At 41.8% G+C, this 20,385-nt stretch overlaps 1 protein-coding gene across 2 annotated transcripts in view; it reads left to right on the plus strand.

Moving 5' to 3' along the window:
* NUP160 (nucleoporin 160) overlaps positions 1 to 20,385 on the plus strand; it is a 73,323-nt gene that overhangs the window by 46,510 nt on the left and 6,428 nt on the right. For both annotated transcript variants that reach the window (NM_001132595.2, XM_054523771.2), the window contains 13 exon segments: positions 386 to 455; positions 1,469 to 1,567; positions 3,054 to 3,173; positions 6,529 to 6,624; positions 6,730 to 6,824; positions 6,918 to 7,014; positions 7,108 to 7,213; positions 12,041 to 12,201; positions 12,984 to 13,044; positions 16,326 to 16,436; positions 16,631 to 16,754; positions 18,401 to 18,502; positions 19,891 to 20,032. In NM_001132595.2, the coding sequence (NP_001126067.2) occupies positions 386 to 455; positions 1,469 to 1,567; positions 3,054 to 3,173; positions 6,529 to 6,624; positions 6,730 to 6,824; positions 6,918 to 7,014; positions 7,108 to 7,213; positions 12,041 to 12,201; positions 12,984 to 13,044; positions 16,326 to 16,436; positions 16,631 to 16,754; positions 18,401 to 18,502; positions 19,891 to 20,032 (1,384 nt within the window).

A 20,385-nucleotide genomic window follows, 5' to 3' on the forward strand; every position in this document is an offset into this window, starting at 1 on the left:
AAATACAGGCTTTTAAAATTTTATTTATTTTTAGAGACAGGACTCTTATGTGTTGCCCAGGCTGGTCTTGATTTCCTGGGCTCAAGCAGTCCTCCCACCTTAACCTTCCGAAGTACAGGGATTGCAGGAGTGAGCCACCGTGCCTGGTGAAATAGATGCTTTATTCCATAGTTACCTGAGTTCTAAGCGCTATAACAAGTCTCCTGGTATAAAAGTAACTGTTTAACTGTATTCTAGTGATGATGAAAGAACATGTGGTTGGCCAACTTCTCTGCCTTGTTTTTGTAAATTAAGCTATTTTATGGACTTTTCTGAATTTGATGCCCAATGTATATGTTTAAGATTTGCCAACAAAAATTAAGAAATATCCTTAACCAATGACTAGATGGCCTAGCAATCCTGGTTGTCTCTTTCTAGAATGTTTGATGGGAAATTGCCAATATGTACAATTGCAGGTGAGTTCCTTTGAACATTTCACGTCTACACATTCTTGTAAAGCATGGGATTGCTGAATTTTTTTCTTTGTAAATGTTAACTGCATTTTAAAGAACCACAATAATTTAAACTTGATTATGCAAAGACATACCCCAAAGAGATTGTTCTCTATTTCTATACCATCCTGAACTTGCTTGATCTTGTCTGATCTATGAAGCTAAATAGGGTTGGGCATGGTTAGTACTTGGCTGAGAGAATACCTGGTTCTAAAGGCTTTTAAAGAAAGTAATAAAATAAATTTTTAAAGAAAGAGATTTTTCTCTACTTCTCTCTGGACAGTATAATTCCTAACATTATTTTTTCTAGAGTATCTTTTTTTTTTTTTTCCTGAAACAGAGTCTCACTCTGTTGCCCAGGCTGGAGTACAGTGGCATGATCTTGGCTCACTGCATCCTCCACCTCCTGGGTTCAAGCAATTCTCCTGTCTCAGCCTCCCGAGTAGCTGGGATTACAGGCACGTGCCACCGCGCCCAGCTAATTTTTGTATTTTTAGTAGTGACTGGGTTTCACCATGTTGGCGAGGCTGGTCTCGAACTCCTGACCTCAGGTGATCCACCCGTCTCCCCAAAGTGCTGGGATTACAGGCATGAGCCACCGCGCCTGGCCTCTAGAGTGTCTTTTGAAGAAATTATCTCTGCTAGGTTTTCTTTATAGTAATACAAATGTACTATTGTTTTCATATAAATCCTTTACTGGAATCTAGTCATTGAACCAATAAATACCAAAAATTGGAAAATTGCTGAGATGTAAAGTATGTGTATGTGTGTTACTGGCCTCCTGTTTGTGTAAGGAAAGGGGGAATGGATGAGGAAGGAAGGCAACAGGGGTAGGTTTTAATCTCAGAATTATGTCAGGAAATAAAACATTCGTTCAAACACTGTCTTTTCATCCTCTGTGAAGAAGAACTTGGGAATGAGTATTTCCTTAATTAACATTTATTTTCTAATCACAAAGCACCTTTTATGCCTTTAAGGATTATATTCAACTGCTACATCCCTGGTGTCAAGTCAATGTTGGTTCCTGTCGATTTATGCTGGGAAGGTGTTACCTAGTTACAGGAGAAGGACAGAAGGTAAACTACATTTGAATGGCAAATAAACTTTATAAACTTTAATGCAAGGAAGTTGCTTAGCTTCCATTTGACTAGATTTTAGGGGATGGGAGACATAGAATCCTCTAGATAAAGTTAAAGAAGACTGTACTAATGCCAGTCAAAGGCATTATATACATGTAAGGACTATTTACTTTCTTGTATTCTGCAATTTAGATAAGACTCAAGAATATAAGAAAATATTAGAACTCTCCTGCCCCTGTGTGTTTTTAGAGATTCCTTTTATTATTATTATTATTTTGTAAAATCAGGGTCTCACTATGTTGCACAGGCTGGACTCAAGCGATCCTCCCACCTTGGCCTCCCCCAGTGCTGGGATTACAGGCATAAGCCACCGTGTTTGGCCAGGATACATTTTTATAAATCAAATTTATTTACTTATTTTATTATTTCTTTTAGACAGAGTCTTGCTCTGTCACCCAGACTGGAGTGCAGTGGCGTAATCAACGGCTCACTGCTGCCTCAACCTCCTGGGCTCAAGTGATTCTCCTACCTCAGCCTCTCAAGTAGCTGGGACTACAGGCGTGAGCCACCATTCCTGGCTAATTTTTTAATTTTTTGTAGAGATGGGGTTTTCCCATGTTGCCCAGGCTGGTCACGAACTCCTGGGCTCAAGTGATCTGCCCGCCTCAGCCTCCCAAAGTGTTGGGACTACAGGCATGAGCCACTGCACCCAGCCCAAATTTACTTATTAAATACATTTTTTTTATTGTTTTATGCTGCTTTTTTCTCATTACGGTAGTTTAAAGTTTTAATTTTTTCCCTGATGTTCTATTATGTAAATTTTCAAACAGACAGGAAAGTTTAAAGACTTTTTACAGTGAACAGTATATACCTATCACTCAAATTCTACAATTGTTAACATATTGCTACAGTTGCCTTATTATATATGTATGTGTCAATCATCTTATTAAGGGTTACTTTCTTTTTTTTTTGGAGACAGTCTTGCTCTGTCACCCAGGCTGGAAGGCTAGAGTTCAGTGGCATGATCTTAGCTCACTGCAACCTCCGCCCACCACGTTCAAGTGATTCTGCTGCCTCAGCCTCCTGAGTAGCTGGGATTACAGGTGCATGCCACCATGCCCAGCTAATTTTTGTGTTTTTAGTAGATATGGAGTTTCACCATGTTGGTCAGACTGGTCTCAAACTCCTCACCTCGTGATCCACCCGCCTCAGCCTCCCGAAGTGCTGGGGTTACAGGCGTGAGCCACCGCACCTGGCCAATGTTTACTTTTTAATTGGTAGCACTTAAGTTAAATGTGAGATACATTTTTTAAAATATGAATGCATCACATAGAATTCAGATATGTCAGAAACTGTACACAGAGTAGACCATGTTAAGTAATCTTGTCTCTTTTTTGGCTTTCCCTTGCATGTGAACCCCTGATTTATAGCACCTAGAATTTGAATGATCTGTTACAAGTCATTTTATATTTTATTTCTCCAGGCTCTGGAATGTTTTTGTCAGGCAGCATCTGAAGTAGGCAAAGAGGAATTCTTGGATCGCTTGATTCGCTCAGAGGATGGGGAGATCGTGTCTTCCCCCAGGCTGCAGTATTATGACAAGGTACATCATGTCTTGGTTTGGCCTTATACCACCCTGTGTAAAAACACATCTGAAATACATTGCTTTGCTATTTTTGGAGAAAAATACTACAAAAATTTAGTTGCTCCCTGAACTTCCAAATTTAAAAAAAAAGAATTTGCCTAGAGAAATTAAAGAAACATGGCCGGGCACGGTGGCTCATGACTGTAATCCCAGCACTTTGGGAGGCCAAGGCAGGCAGATCACCTGAGGTCAGGAGTTTGAGACCAGCCTGGCCAACATGCCAAAACCCTGCGTCTACTAAAAATACAAAAATTAGACTGGCATGGTGGCGGGTGCCTGTAATCCCTCCTACTTGGGAGGCTGAGGCAGGAGAATCACTTGAACCTTGAGGTGGAGGTTGTAGTGAGCCAAGATCATGCCACTGCACTCTAGCCTGGGTGACAGAGCGAGACTCCGTCTCCAAAAAAAACAAAAAGAAATTAAAGAAACATATTTTAAGTTAAAATTTTTTCCCAGGATCTATAATTAGGGTTAAATGGTGAAATGTGATAAATATTTTTAACTGAAATGAAATTTTCATCATGGTATTGTATTAGCCCAGTTGCCATTAGAATTTTATTACTTAATTTGCACTTTATTAGTCTTGCTGATATTTCTGGGAATTGACTAGTAATGCTGTATTTAGCCTTAGTTTATAATTTGGACTTGAGGGTCCTCTTGACCTGTTTCCTGCCCCTCTTTCCTCTTGTCACTCCATTGTAACAATGGTGACCTTCTTACTGTCTCATTCAAGTCAAGTGCATGCTCTATTCTCTTAGGGCCTTTCTGCCTGCTGTTCTGTCAGCCTGAAATGCCCTTCCTCACACCCTCATTCCACTCAGGTCTCTGCTTATCTGTCACTTCCTCAGATAGTGCCCTCTGCCTGGCCTGTGCAGAAAAGCTTTTTTATTCATCCTGTTGTACACACTTCCAGATTGTATAACATTTCACCATACTTGATTTTATATTTTAGACTGGAATTTATCTGGATTTCCCACCAGAAAGTAAATGCCACAAAAGCAGTCTTCACTGTTTTGTTAATTGCTTATTAGATAAATGAATTTACACTGAAGTAGATTTGTAGCTCTTAACCCTTGGCCGGACGCGGTGGCTCACACCTGTAATCCCAGCACTTTGGGAGGGTGAGGTGGGCAGATCACGAGGTCAGGAGTTCAAGACTCAGCCTGACCAACATGGTGAAACCCCATCTCTACTAAAAATACAAAAATTAGCCGGGCGTGGTGGTGTGCACCTGTAATCCCAGCTACTCAGGAGCCTGAGGCAGGAGAATCACTTGAACCCAGGAGGCGGTGGAGGTTGCAGTGAGCCGAGATCGTGCCACTGCACTCCAGCCTGGATGACAAAACAAGACTCCACCTCAAAGAAAAAAAAAAAAAAAAACAACCCTCTACTTTACTACTAATGACAATTCTTTTGAATTCCAGTCCAGCCTGGGTGACAGAGTGAGACCTGTCTCAAAATTAAAAAAAAAGTATTATGTGCTTTATATAATCGTATATACTATACTTTTTTTTTTTCCTTTTTTTTTGAGACCGAGTCTGTTGCCCAGTGCAGTAGTGTGATCTGGGCTCTCTGCAACCTCTGTCTCCCAGGTTGAAGCGATTCTCCTGCCTCCGTGTCCCAGGTAGCTGGGATTACAGGTGTGCGCCACCACACCCCACTAATTTTTGTATTTTTGGTAGGGACAGGGTTTCACCATGTTGGCCAGGCTGGTCTCGAACTCCTGGCCTCTAGTGATCCACCTGCCTCGGCCTCCCAAAGTGCTGGGATTATAGGCATGAGCCACAGTGCCTGGCCATGCTATACTTTTTATATGACTGGCAGCACAGTAGGTTTGTTTACACCAGCATCACCAAAAACATGTGAGCAATACATGCGGTGGCTATGATGTCACTAGAAGATAAGAATTTTCCAGGTCCATTATAGTGGGTGCAGTGGCTCACGCCTGTAATCCCAACACTTTGAGAGGCTAAGGCAGGAGGATCGCTGGAGCCTAGGAGTTTGAGATTAGCCCAGACAACATAGGAAGACCCCATCTCTACAAAAAATTAAAAAATTAGCTGGGCGTGGTGGTGCATGCCTGTGGTCCCAGCTGCTCAGGTGGCTGAGATGGGATGATCACTTGAGCCCAGGAGGTCGAGGCTACACTGAGCTATGATCACGCCACTGCACTCCAGCCTGGGCAACAGAGCAGGACCCGGTCTCAAAAAGTTAATAAAAATAATTTTAAAACTTTTTATTTTATCTTCATCCTTTATAAACGTGTATTTTGGATGCATCATACATATGTATTAGAGAATTTCACGTATATGAGATAGGGAAATGTGCATGGTTAGGGGAGTGGGCAGACGTTGACAGGGTGGACAATCAAAAATGTTTGTCAGGCCGGGCACAGTGGCTCACACCTGTAACCTTAGCACTTTGGGAAGCTGAGGCAGGCAGATCACCTGAGGTCAGGGGATCAAAACCAATCTAACCACCATGGTGAAACCCCATCTCTACTAAAAACACAAAAATTAGCTGGACGTGGTGGGGCATGCCTATAATCCCAGCTACACAGGAGGCCGAGGCAGGAGAATCACTTGAACCCAGGAGGTGGGGGTTGCAGTGAGCCAAGATCACACCATTGTGCTCCAGCCTGATTGATAGAGACCCTGTCTCAAAAAAAAAAGGATTATGTCAGTCATTTAATAAATTATCTTTAGGGTTTTTATAAAACTATGGTGTTAATTTATTTACTATTCTTTACATTCATCTGTGACTTGAACAGTTAGTAGTGAAATCGTATTTATTCTTTCATTCAACAAGCTTGCTTTTTTTTTTTTTTTTTTTTTTTTTGTTAATAGAGATGGGGTCTTGCCATGTTGGTCAGAATGACAGGTGTGAGCCACCAGACCCAGCCTCAACAAGTATTTACGGAGAGACTACTGTATACTAGGCACTGAGGATAGAGATAGGGTCGTGCTGTACCACCCAGGCTGAAATGCAGTGGCAGGATTAAAGTTCACTGCAACCTTGAACTCCTGGGTTCAAGCAGTCTTTCCACCTCAGCCTCCCAAGTCGCTAAAACTACAGGTGCATGCCACCACACGCAGCTAATTTTTTTAAATTTTTTTGTAGAAATGGGGGTCTTGCCATATTGCCCAGGCTGGCCTTGAGCAATCCTGCTGCCTCAGCCTCCCAGAGTACTGGGATTGGAGGTGTGAGCCACCATGCCGGACTGCTTACCTTTCTCAATAATTTTAAACCATAATTTAGTTTGAAATACATTACAATATTAATTTTAACAGAAATTTCTTCTATTTCCCGTTAGGTTTTACGATTACTAGATGTCATTGGTTTGCCTGAACTGGTTATTCAGTTGGCTACATCAGCCATAACTGAAGCAGGTGATGACTGGAAAAGTCAGGTAAGAATTGGCTGCAATTTGGTTGTTTTCTTTAAGGTTTGTTGTGGGTGTGGTATGTTCATTTCTATTGCTCTTTGTGATATTTGATCTACATTTGATATTTAGGCTACTCTAAGGACATGCATTTTCAAACATCATTTGGATTTGGGTCACAATAGCCAAGCATATGAAGCCTTAACCCAAATTCCTGATTCCAGCAGGTAATTTCATGGTCTTTTTTAGAGAAGACAATTTACCAACTCTGTTTAACCTACTAAGATAGTTTGCCCTCATATTCCTTTCTTTCCTTCTAGGCAATTAGATTGTTTACGGCAGTTGGTGGTAGTTCTTTGTGAACGCTCACAGCTACAGGATCTTGTAGAGTTTCCCTATGTGAATCTGCATAATGAGGTAATTTTAGTTATCCAGTGATGGCTTTCAACAAGTATGGTGGTTGCCATGATTGCTACTGACTTAGTTATCTGATTGTTTCCCCTTCTCTAGGTTGTGGGAATAATTGAGTCACGTGCTAGAGCCGTGGACCTTATGACTCACAATTACTACGAACTTCTGTATGCCTTTCACATCTATCGCCACAATTACCGCAAGGGTGAGCAATGTAACCAGACAGTTTCTTGCAGACAGCCTTATTAGTTTAATCATGTTTTATCAAAATATTGTGTGTTGGACTTAGGTAATTTTTAATATGTGTTTAAGTACAAGATTAGCTTAAACCTTGTGAAGATTACCTTGAAGATATGCCCTTCCATTCTAGAACTTTCTCAAGGCGTTGCCACTGAAATGGCATTCTGTGTGCATCTTCTGTCCAATTATAAAGGAAATTAGCGCAGTGGCTCACACCTGTAATCCTAGCACTTTGGGAGGCCAAGGCAGGTGGATCACCTGAGGTCAGGAGTTCAAGACCAGCCTGGCCAACATGGCCAAACCCCTTCTCTACTAAAAATACAAAAATTAGCCATATGTGGTGGCGGGCACCTGTAATCCCAGCTACTCAGGAGGCTGAGGCAGAAGAATTGCTTGAACAGAGTGGGGTGGGGGGCGGAGATTACAGTGAGCCAAGATCATGCCACTTCACTCCATCCTGGGCGAAAAGCAAAACTCCATCTCATAAATAAATAAATAAAGGAAATTAGCTTTTTCACTAGAGACAGCATGAATTTTTGAGACTGATTTTGAGTTCCTGTGCTATTTCACCATTAGCCTTCTCCCTTTCCACATTTTAGTTCTTAGAGCAAAATTCTGACTGCTTAAATGTGCTTAGGTTATGAGTATAATAGATGATATTCTACATTAGCTGTAGTTAGATTGTCCCACATCCCCTCAATTAAATGCAAAATCCTTAAAGAGGGGACTAAAATTTACATTTAGGGCTGGGCGCGGTGGCCCACACCTGTAATCCCAGTACTTGAGGAGGCCAAGGCAGGTGGATCGCTTAATGTCAGGAGTTCGAGACCAGCCTGGCCGACATGGTGAAATCCCCTCTCTACTGAAAATACAAAAAATAGCCGGGCATGGTGGCGGTTGCCTGTAATCTCAGCTATTCTTGAATCCAGAAGGTGGAGGTTGCAGTGAGCCAAAATCATGTCACTGCACTCCAGCCTAGGTGATAGAGCGAGACCCTGTCTCAAAAAAATATTACATTTAGAAGTTATCAAATGATATCCTGGTGAATTCTTTTTTCTTCATTCAACTTTTTAATGTAAAATTTGTCAAGTCTACAGAAAAGTTAAAACATTAATGCAATGAATATCTCCCTATATACCTTTCACCTAAATTCCCCAATTGTTAATATTTTACATCATTTTCTTATCTCTCTCCTCTTCCCTCCTTTCATTTCTTCCCCCTTCCTCTCTCTCTCAATACCCATTTATTTATTTACTTACTTGTTTGTTTTTGCTGGTCCTTCTGGGAGGAAGTTAAAGACATCATGATCTTTTTTATGTCATCAGTTATTTAATTAGGTTCTTCTTAAGACATTTAGAACAGCAATTTGTAAGGATAAATTCCATTTGTCAGGGCAAACACAGATCGCAGGTAGCCCTGGAGCTAAGGAATAGCTTTGATTTTTGGTAAAATTTGTGAGTCCACAGCTTTCTGATTGATCCTGCTCTGCTCTGTAATCTCGTATTTCTCTTTTTCTGTGTCGAAGATCTCACTTTCCTGGTGTCTGGGCTTCCACAGCTGCTCCTTTTTTTTTTTTTGAGATGAAGTCTCACTCCATTGCCCAGGGTAGAGTGCAGTGGCACCGTGCCTGCTCGCTGCAACCTCCACCTCCCAGGTTCAAATTATTCTCCTGCCTTAGCCTCCCGAGTAGCTGGGATTACAGTTGCCTACCACCACGCCCGGCTAATTTTTTTATATTTTTAGTAGAGACGGGGTTTCACCATGTTGGTCAGGCTGGTCTTGAACTCCTGACCTCAGGTGATCCACCCGCCTCCATTTCCCAAAGTGCTGGAATTACAGCCGTGAGCCACTGCACCTGGCCAATAATGTGTTTTATAGCGCATCCCTCCCATACTGCCCTCACCCTGGATCTAGAATACACACTGCATTTAGTTGTGCGATGGCTTTAGGCTCCTTTAATCTGGAGCCTCACTTTGCCTTTGATGACATTGATATTTTTGAAGCATAAAGGTCAGTCATTTTTGTAGAATGTATCTTAATTTGGACTTATATTATCAATGAATTATTTATCAGAACAGCTAAAATGAACGGAATGTGAGATTGTTTTAAGATTATATTTTACAATATAATCACTGTGGAATGTCTAACATTTTTGTACCATTTTTACTTAGAATTTTCTTTGGTTTCTTGCTGATTTTCGTTGGAAAAAAATAGATGGAGTTTATTCATAGGCAGGTTCTTAAGATTCCTAATAGTAAAACATATTTGCATCTTCTTTATTTTCTTGAATCATATAGGAAGGGAAATATAAATTATTAAAGATCTCTCAGTATCTGCTTTCACAACAACATTATATCAACCTGCTTAGTACCAGTTTAGCAAGATTAATGTTCAGGTTTTTCTAGAGCAAGGCTGTTCTTCTGAAAGTGCCTTACATATTGCAGGTGTTCAAAAATATTTGTTGAAATGAAAAATAGCTTTATTTGAAAACTAAAAGAATTTTTAATGATATTTTAATTTCTGGAGTCCCATGCTGTCCCAGAACAATGGACTTTTCAGTATCTTATTGAACATGTGCAACTAAAGTATTATAAAAATGAGAATCTATGTTCTTTTTCTTTTCTTTTTTTTTTTTTTTGAGACAGTCTCACTCTGTCAATCAGCCTGGAGTGCAGTGTCTCGATCTCGGCTCACACCTCCACTTCCAGGTTCAAGCAATTCTCCTGCCTCAGCCTCTCGAGTAGCTGGGATTACAGGCGCCTACCACCATGCCCAGCTAGTTTTTGTTTTGTTTTGTTTTGTTTTTTGTTTGTTTTGTTTGTTTGTTTTCGAGACAGAGTCCCGCTGTGTCACCTAGGCTGGAGTTCAGTGGCATAATCTCGGCTCACTGCAACCTCCGCCTTCCCAGGTTCAAGCGATTCTCCTGCCTCAGACTCCTGAGTAGCTGGGACTGCAGGCATGTACCACCACGCCCGACAATTTTTTTTGCATTTTTAGTAGAGAGAGGGTTTCACCATGTGTTGGTCAGGCTGGTCTTGAACTCCTGACCTCAAATGATCCACCTGCTTCAGCCTCCCAAAGTGCTGGGATTACAGGCATGAGTCACCACACCCAGCCCCTAATTTTTGTATTTTTAGTAGAGAAGACGTTTCACCATGTTGGTCAGGCTGGTCTTAAATTTCTGGACTCGGGTGATCTGTCTACCTCTGCCTCCCAAAGTGTTGGGATTACAGGCGTGAGCCACTGTACCCAACTGATAATCTATGTTCTTTTATTTTTGTTTTTGTTTTTGAGACGGAGTCTCGCTCTGTCGCCCAGGCTGGAGTGCAGTGGCGCAATCTCAGCTCACTGCAAACTCCGCCTCCCGGGTTCACGCCATTCTCCTGCCTCAGCCTCCCGAGGCTGCCACCATGCCTGGCTATTTTTTTGTATTTTTAGTAGAGATGGGGTTTCACCCTGTTGGCCAGGATGGTCTCGATCTCCTGACCTCATGATCCGCCCATCTTGGCTTCCCAGAGTGCTGGGATCACAGGCATGAGCCACCACGCCCGCTATCTTAACCATTTTTAAGTGTACAGTTCAGGAGTGTTAAGTGCATTCACAATATTGTGTAACCAATCTCCAGAACACTTTTCATCTTGCAAAACTGAAGCTATATACCCATTAAACAACTACTTGTTCCTCCCAACACCGATTCCCTGGCAACCACCATTTTACCACCCATCTCTATGAATTTGTCTACTTGAATCATATAGTATGTGTCTTTTTGTGACTGTCTTATTTCACCTAGCATAATGTCTTCAGGGTTCATCCTTGTAGTGGCATCAGTATTTTCTTCTTTAAAAATGTCTTTAAAAATTAGCCAGGTGTGGTGGTGGGCGCCTGTAACCTGGCTACTTGTGGGGCTGAGGCAGGAGAATCGCTTGAACCCAGGAAGCAGAGGTTGCAATGAGCTGAGACTGCACCATTGCATGCCACCTTTGGCAACAAGAACAAAACTCCGTCTCAAAAGAAAAAAAAAAAGATGTCTTAAAGATAATTAAATGATTTTCTGTTGTATTTATATGTCAAATTTTGTTCATCCATCAATGGACACTTGGATTGCTTTCACCTTTGGCTATTGTGGATAATGCTGCTATGAACATGGGTGTAGAAATATCTCTTTGAGACCCCTCTTTCCATTCTTTGGGGTATATACCCAAAAGTGGAATTACTGGATGACATGATAATTTCGCTTTCAATTTTTTGAGGAACTGCCATACTGTTTTCCATAGCAGCTGCACCATTTGACATTCCCAGCAACAGTACAAAAGGGTTCCAGTTTCTCCACATCCTCACCAACATGTGATTTTGGGGGGTGGGGGCAGGGGTTACATCAAACCCAATTTTTTAAATTTTAACATTTGATTAGGGATAGCATTCTCTCTGCGTATCTCTAGAGAAACAAATTTTGGAAGGCCGGGCGTGGTGGCTCACACCTGTAATCCCAGCACTTTGGGAGGCTGTGGTGGGCGGATCACGAGGCCACAAATTCGAGACCAACATGGTGAAACTCGCTACTAAACTCTCTACCAAAAATACAAAAATTAGCCAGGCGTGGTGGTCGTATGCCTATAATCCCAGCTACTCAGGAGGCTGAGGCAGGAGAATCGCTTGAACCAGGGAGGTGGAGGTTGCAGTGAGCTGAGATCAAGCCATTGCACTCCAGCCTGGGCGACAGAGCAAGACTCTGTCTCCAAAAAAAGAAAAAAAATTTGGAAGTTCTAAAGTCTAATTTATTATCTCCTCATAGCTGGCACAGTGATGTTTGAGTATGGAATGCGGCTTGGCAGAGAAGTTCGAACTCTCCGGGGACTTGAGAAACAAGGCAACTGTTATCTGGCTGCTCTCAATTGTTTACGACTTATTCGTCCAGAGTATGCGTGGATTGTGCAGCCAGTGTCTGGTGCAGTGGTATGAAAACATTTCATCCTGGAATTTTGGGGTCATTAAATCTACTTGTTTTGGTCCTTTCAAAACTATTACGTCATTTTGCTTCTTTTGATTTACAATTTCTACTGAGATATTTGTGAAGAAAATCTATGTTTACAATTCAGTTGTTGTATATTACTACCCCTTTAGTTCTCAAGTTCAGAATTATTGTAGGAAGAAATATTGCAGAGTGGTTTTGGAGTTAGACCTGACCCAATTCAGACAAGTTACTTAATCTTTTGTCGTTCTCTGGCATAAAATGTGGATAATATCTACTTTATAGGATTGTTTGGGTATTAATGAGATAATTCAAGTCGATTGCTTAGAACAGTAACAGTGCCTGGCCCACAAAATGTGCTCAGTAAATGGTAGCTGCTTTTATTTCTATTGTGTTTGTTAATGCAGACTACAGTTACTGTTTTAAAGGACACACACTTTGAGTTTTTCCTATCATACTGATGGGTCAGATACATGCAGCTGTTTCTGTTATATATATAACTCTGGAACCAAGAAAAATTAGTTGATTTACATGGAGATCAAATCCCTGTCCTTGGACTCAGTAATATGTTATGGTTAAGTTAACAACTTGGCAAAGAACTTTCTTTGTCTCATAGTTACAGTACCTCTGTAAGAAGAGCTCTGCTGGTCGAAACAAAAATAATTTCCATTGAGAAAATTTAAGCATAAAAGCTCTGAATCACAGTTAATGATATCAAAATAAAATACTGATTTTCACAGTTAAATTGCTTGTTTTGTTTTATCAGTATGATCGTCCTGGAGCATCCCCTAAGAGGAATCATGATGGAGAATGCACAGCTGCCCCCAGTGAGTCAGGAGTCTCACACTGGTTCTTTGCTAGACAGTAGTAATATTGTTATTGTTAGTTGTATTATGATAGAAATATGTAGTTAAATAAGCTACATATAATAGTAATATATAAATGTTATAGTAGTAACAGTTGCCCTTGTAAAACACAAGTTTTAACTGCAGGCATCTATTATACACAGATTTTTGTTTTCAATAAGTATATTGGATTCTTTTTCTGGAGATTGTCACAATTTGAAAAAACTCCCAGTTGAACCACATAGCCTAGAAATATTGAAAAAGTTAAGGAAGCCGGGTGTGGTGGCTCACACCTGTAATCCTAGCACCTTGGGAGGCCGAGGCAGGTGGATCACCTGAGGTCAGGTGTTCAAGACCAGCCTGGTCAACGTGGCGAAACCCCATCTCTACTAAAAATACAAAAATTAGCTGGGCAGTAGTGGCCCTCACCTGTAATTCCGGCTACTCAGGAGGCTGAGACAGGAGAATTGCTTGAATCCAGGAAGCGGAGGTTGCCGTGAGCACAGATTGTGCCACTGCACTCCAGCCTGGGCAACAGAGTAAGACTCTGCCTCAAAAAAAATAATGTTTAGTGGGACCCATACGAAGTGTCACTAGTGACGCTGAAAGTGCTCCCAAAGAGCAGAAAAAAGTCATAACATGACAAGAAAGAGTTGAACTGCTTGATATCTACTGTAGATTGAGGCCGGCAGCTGAGGTTGCCTGCCATTTCAAGAAAAATGAATCCAGTGTAAGGAACATTGTAAAAAAAAGAAGAGAAAATTTGTGAAGCTGTTGCTTCAGCTTCGCCAGTAGGTACAAAAACCTTGTGCTTTTTGCAAAATACATTTTTATCTCATACTGAAAGTCCAGCTTTTATGTGGGTACAGTATTGCTATAAAAAAGGCATATCTATAGACTCTAACATGATTTGCAAAAAAAAAGTTATTACACAACAACTTAAAGCAAAAGGAAGGTAAAAGATCTAAAGCTGGAGAATTTAATGCCAGCAAAGGATGGTTTGACAATTGAAGAAAGAGATACGGCTTTTAAAATGTCAAGATACAGGAGAAGCAGCTTCTGCTGACCAAGGAGCAGCAGAAGAGTTCCCAGACACCATTAAGGAAAATCACTGAGGGGAAAGGACACTTGCCTAAACCTGTTTGTTTTTGTTTTTGAAACAGGGTCTCACTCCGTTGCCTAGTCTGCAATGCAGTGACACAATCATGGCTCACTGCAGCCTCAAACTCCTGGACTCAAGCAATCCTCCTACCTCAGACTCCCACAGTGCTGGGACTACAGGGATGAGCCACTGTGCCTGCCTTCCCTATGATTTTCTTAATAACATTTTCTTTTAAGAGTACAGTATAGGCCGGGTGCGGTGGCTCATGCCTGTAATCCCTGCACTTCGGGAGGCCGAGGCGGGTGGATCACCTGAGGTCAGGAGTTCAAGACCAACCTGGCCAACATGATGAAACCCCGTCTCTTTAAAACTACAAAAAATTAGCTGGGTGTGGTGGCAGGTGCCTGTAATCCCAGCTACTCAGGCAGCTGAGGCAGGAGAATTGCTTGAAGTCGGGAGGCTGAGGTTGCAGTGGGCTGAGATCGCGCCACTGCACTCCAGCCTGGGCAACAAGAGCAAGACTCCATCTCAAAACAACCACAGCCAAGAGTACAATATAGGCCAGGCACAGTGGCTCACGCCTGTAATCCCAGCACGGATCACCTGAGGTTGGGAGTTTGAGACCAACCTGACCAACATGGAGAAACCCTGTCTCTACTAAAAATAAAAAAATTAGCTGGGCGTGGTGGCGCATTCCTGTAATCCTAGCTACTTGGGAGGCTGAGGCAGAAGAATCACTTGTACCCGGGAGGGAGAGGTTGCATTGAGCTGAGATCGCGCCATTGCACTCCAGTCTGGGCAATAAGGGCAAAACTCCGTCTCAAAAAAAAAAAAAAAAGTTATAGAAAATACAAAATATGTGTGAATCGACTGTTTAGGTTGTCAGTAAGGCTTCTGGTCAGTAGTAGGCTATTAGTAGCTAAGTTTTTGGGTAATGAAATGTTATATGCAGAGTTTCAACTGCTCAGGAGTCAGCATCCCTAACCCCTGCATTGTTGAAGGGTCAACTATACATGTAATTTAGACAGTAGCTATATTGTAACATATACAGTTACATTGTTATATACTATACATAGTAGTAACATTGTTATATACTATATATTATATATAATAATTACATTGCTGTAAAAATATTGTAAAGTTCCTTTTTAGTTTATTTTCAGCATTCTAATCTGCTAAAGGTTGTCTGGTAGCACTTCGAAAATGTTGTACAACAGTAAGAGAAATGAAAATGCTTAAATAAGAGTGTGGTTTTTTTTCTTGTATGTTGTATTTAAATCAACTTAGTTCCAACCTTTTTTTTATCAGGTTCTTTGCTATTACCACAGAGGCATGACATCCTTCCATAAAGAGCCGAGGCTCTAGATTTGGACACACCTGGTTTTAATTCTGCCTCTCACAGTTTGGTCATATTTCTTTCTTATTGATAGAGATGACAGACAGTATTTCACAATTATAATAGTTAAATGAGGCCAGGTGCAGTGGCTCATGCCTTGTAATCCCAGCATTTTGGGAGGCCAAGGCAGGAGGGTCGTTTGAGCTCAGGAGTTCAAGACCAGCCTGGGCAACATAGCAAGACCCTGTAGAAAAAATATTTTTTAGGCCGGGCACAGTGGCTCATGCCTGTAATCCCAGCACGTTGGGAGGCTGAGGTGGCTGGATCACCTGAGGTCAGGAGTTTAAGAACAGCCTGGCCAACATGGTGAAACCCCGTGTCTACTAAAAATACAAAAATTAGCTGGGCATGGTGGTGCACACCTGTAATCCCAGCTACTCGGAAGGCTGAAGCAGAGAATCACATGAACCCAAGAGGCGGAGGTTGCAGTGAGCCGAGATCATGCCACTGCACTCCAGCCTGGGTGACAGATCGAGATTTGTTTCCTTAAAAAAAAAAAAAGTTTAAAGAGTTAAATGAAATTACATGTACTACCTTGTAAGCACCTCCTCAACTGCAGTTGTTAAAATACTTTGATTTGACATGGGATATTGCATAATTTGTTTAAGTTAGCATTTATTTAGTTCCCTGTTTTCTCCTTCCTTCATGCATTTGGAAATTAGATTGAATGTTACTTAATGTTCAGTGGAAACTGACAGGTTGCGTTAATCTAATGGATACTTCTTTGTATTTTGGGAGTTCAAAATATTTTTCTTTGATGTATAGCAAATCGACAGATTGAAATCCTGGAACTGGAAGATCTGGAGAAAGAGTGTTCCTTGGCTCGCATCCGCCTCACTTTGGCTCAGCATGATCCATCAGCGGTTGCAGTTGCTGGTAGGAATTCAAGAGTTAAAGCCTCTGACTTGTCAGCACCAAGAGCACATTTTAGGTCCAGGCAGTGTATGTAGCATGGTAGATGGGTATAAAGCATGGGTTATTACTCAGAGATACTCATCAACAAAGCAAAATCTTTGGTTTCATTTGTGTATACCTTGGCTACACGAAATAATCTTTTTCCATTTTCACAGGAAGTTCATCAGCAGAGGAAATGGTCACTCTCTTGGTTCAGGCGGGCCTCTTTGACACTGCCATATCACTCTGTCAGACTTTTAAGCTTCCCTTAACGCCAGTCTTTGAAGGGCTTGCCTTCAAGTATGTATAAAATTATCTTTTTATAGTCTTTTCTAATGCAAATATATTATCCTCTTGCTCAGTGTGAAACAGTCGTCATAAGCCAAGTAGCCCATATACCATTTATGGTTTGAAGAAGTGTTTTGTTTAATCCATCCAAGCATTCTTAAAAAGAATTTCAGGCTGAGTGCGGTGGCTCACGTCTCTAATCCCAGCACTTTGGGAGGCCGAGGCGGGCGGATCACCAGGCCAGGAGATTGAGACCATCCTGGCTAACACAGTGAAACCCCATCTCTACTAAAAATAATACAAAAAAAATTAGCCGGACATGGTGGCGGGCGCCTGTAGTCCCAGCTACTCGGAAGGCTGAGGCAGGAGAAGGGCGTGAACCTGGGAGACGGAGCTTGCAATGAGCCGAGATTGCGCCACCGCACTCCAGCCTGGGCGACAGAGCGAGACTCTGTCTCAAAAAAAAGAAGAAGAATTTCTTGGCCAGGCACGGTGGCTCACATCTGTAATCCTACTAATAAATACTTTGGGAGGCTGTGGCGGGTGGATCACTTGGGACCAGCCTGGCCAACATGGTGAAACCCTGTCTCTACTAAAAATACAAAAATTAGCCAGGTGTGGCACACAACAGTAATTTCAGCCTCTCAGGAGGCTGAGGCACAAGAATCACTTGAACTTGGGAGGTGGAGGTTGCAGGTTGCAGTGAGCTGAGATCACGCCTCTGCACTCGAGCCTGGGCAACAAAGCAAGACTCTGTTTCCAAAAAAAAAAAAAAAAAAGAAGTTTGTGAATTAGAAATAATTTTGAACTTTCAGAATTTTTCAGCCGGGTGCGGTGGCTCACGCCTGTAATGCCATCACGTTGGGAGGCCAAGGTGGGCAGATCACTTGAGGTCAGGAGTTTGAGACCTGCCCGGCCAACATGACGAAACCCCATCTCTACTAAAAATACAAAAGTTAGCCAGGAGAGGTGGCGTGTGCCTGTAATCCCAGCTACTCGGGAGGCTAAGGCAGGAGAATCGCTTGAGCCTGGGAGACGGAGGTTACAGTGAGTTGAGGTTGCGCCACTGCACTCCAGCCTGGGCAACAGAGCGAGACTCCATCTTAATTAAAAAAAAAAAAAGAGGCCAGGTGCGGTGGCTCATGCCTGTTATCCCAGCACTTTGGGAGACCTAGGCGGGCGGATCATGAGGTCAGGAGATCAAGACCATCCTGGCTAACACAGTGAAACCCCGTCTCTACTAAATATACAAAAAATTAGCCAGGCATGGTGGCATGGGCCTGTAGTCCCAGGTACTCGGGAGGCTGAGGCAGGAGAATCACTTGAACCTGGGAGGTGGAGGTTGCAGTGAGCCGAGATTGCGCCACTGCACTGCAGCCTGGGTGACAGAGCAAGACTCCATCTCAAAAAAAAAAAAAAAGAAGAAAGAATTTTTCATCATTAGTTTTATCTTGGAAGTAAATTGTCTCTTAATGCTTACTCATGTCCTTGTAGGTATCCAGTTGCGTAACTTGAGGAAGAGATGATCCAATATTCCAGTAGTGAATTCAGCAAAAGACTAGAGATGAAGTTGTCATCTATCTCTCCAGTTTTAGTATCAAATTAAAGTGGTATGTTTCAGCGTTCGGTTTTCAAGTGTGGAACCATTTTCATTCCAGATGCATCAAATTGCAATTTGGAGGAGAGGCAGCACAAGCAGAAGCCTGGGCCTGGCTAGCAGCCAATCAGCTCTCATCTGTCATCACTACTAAGGAGTCTAGGTACAGCCCTGGTGTTCAGCCCTGGGTGGTTTTGCCTTTCTAAAAGCTGTAACTGTCTTTCTCTGACTAAATTGTCCTATATAGATCATTTCACTGTTTTCTTTCTTTTTGGCTAAGTTTTTATAGGGGCTGGAAAGTTTATAATTAAGGTGACATCATGTCGTTTATTGTCTAAACTAGGATGTCTTTGCCTATGAAATGTCTCCTTCTCCATATCCCCCTCCTCAAAGACTTACTGTTTCATATCAGGAAAGGGTACTCTTACAGGCAAAAATCTGTATTTACTTGTTTCAGAGTGTTATCCTCCTTTTTTCCCCCATTTCTTCCATTGAGCAGTCACTGCATGGTTTCGTCACAGTGTCCTCTTATAGCTTGTCTCCAGCTGCTGTTCAGCAGTCTGTCACCCATCAGCCCCCATCATCCACTATACCTTCTTCAGATCTCTTCTGTTCATATACTTCCCCAGTGCACCCACTTTGTGTCCACGTAAATGTACTTCAGCTTCTTCAGAAACCTTCTCTAACATTCCTAACCCTCAGTAAACTTCCCTTTCTGAACTGCGTTTGCACTTGGTATTATACAGCTTAGCACTTTAGAGTGATAGCACTTTAGAATTTGGAAGTTCTCTGACATTAGTTTTCAACCCCTAAATTAGCACATCAGAATAACTTATTAAAATACAGATTATGAGAAATCACCCTAGTCTTCTAAGTTAGAACTTCTGCATGATTCTAATGCTTGATCAGGTTTGAGAACCAGTGTTCTGAACCAGTTTCTTGTTTTAGAAATGCAGAAACAAAGGAGTTAAATGAATTATGTATTAATAGCCAAACAAATAACGTTCGTTTACTAAATACGTTTGTTTACTAAATACTAAATACATTACTGGGAGAGGAATATACGAACCCAAGACATCTAGTTTCTAGTACTATCCCCCTAAGTCACATTAGCCCAAATAATATTTGTTCCCATTTAGCTATATTATTGATTCAGTTGTTAATTTCTAAAGTTTTCCTTGTAAGGCTGGGCATGGTGACTCCTGCCTGTAATCCCAACACTTAGGGAGGACAAGGTCGGAGGATCACTTTAGCTCTGGAGTTTAATACCAGCGTGGACAACATAGCAAGTCCTTGTCTCTACAAAACATAAACAAAATTAGCCGGGCATAGTGGTGCATGCCTGTATTCCCAGCTATTTAGGAAGCTGAAATGGGAGAATCTGGGGCTGAGGCTGCAGTGAGCTGAGATCACACCACTCCACTCCAGCCTGGGTGACAGAGCAAGACCCTGTCTCAAAAAAAAGTTTTCCTTGTAAATACATGCTTTGAATGGTACTCTAAATAGCTATTAAGAATCTGAAACTCATTAGTCATTTTTGTTTTTTTCAAGTGCTACAGATGAAGCATGGCGACTATTATCCACTTACCTGGAGAGGTACAAAGTCCAGAATAACTTGTATCACCACTGTGTAATCAACAAGCTCTTGTCTCATGGAGTGCCTCTGCCTAATTGGCTTATAAACAGTTACAAGGTAAGCAGATTATAACTTGTACAGAGTAAGAACCCACTCTTTATGATTCTGGATAACTTCATGAGATGATTAAAAATATGGACTGATTGCAGTGGCTCATACCTGTCATGCCCACACATTGGTAGGCCAACAGGGGAGGATGGCTTGAGCCCAGGAGTTTGAGACCAGCTTGGGCAACATAGGGAGACCCCATCTCTATTCAAATTTAAAAATATATAAAGAAAAAGAAAAAGATGGGGTGATAACTTATGGGAACATATTGACTTACGTACTTTGGGAAGCTTTTCATCATAGCTGAAACCATAAGAACAATTCAAATTCACTTCCACAGTACTACTGTGTATTTAGATTTG

This window comes from Pongo abelii, chromosome 9, assembly GCF_028885655.2.
Source record: "Pongo abelii isolate AG06213 chromosome 9, NHGRI_mPonAbe1-v2.0_pri, whole genome shotgun sequence".
Taxonomy (NCBI): Eukaryota; Metazoa; Chordata; class Mammalia; order Primates; family Hominidae; genus Pongo; species Pongo abelii.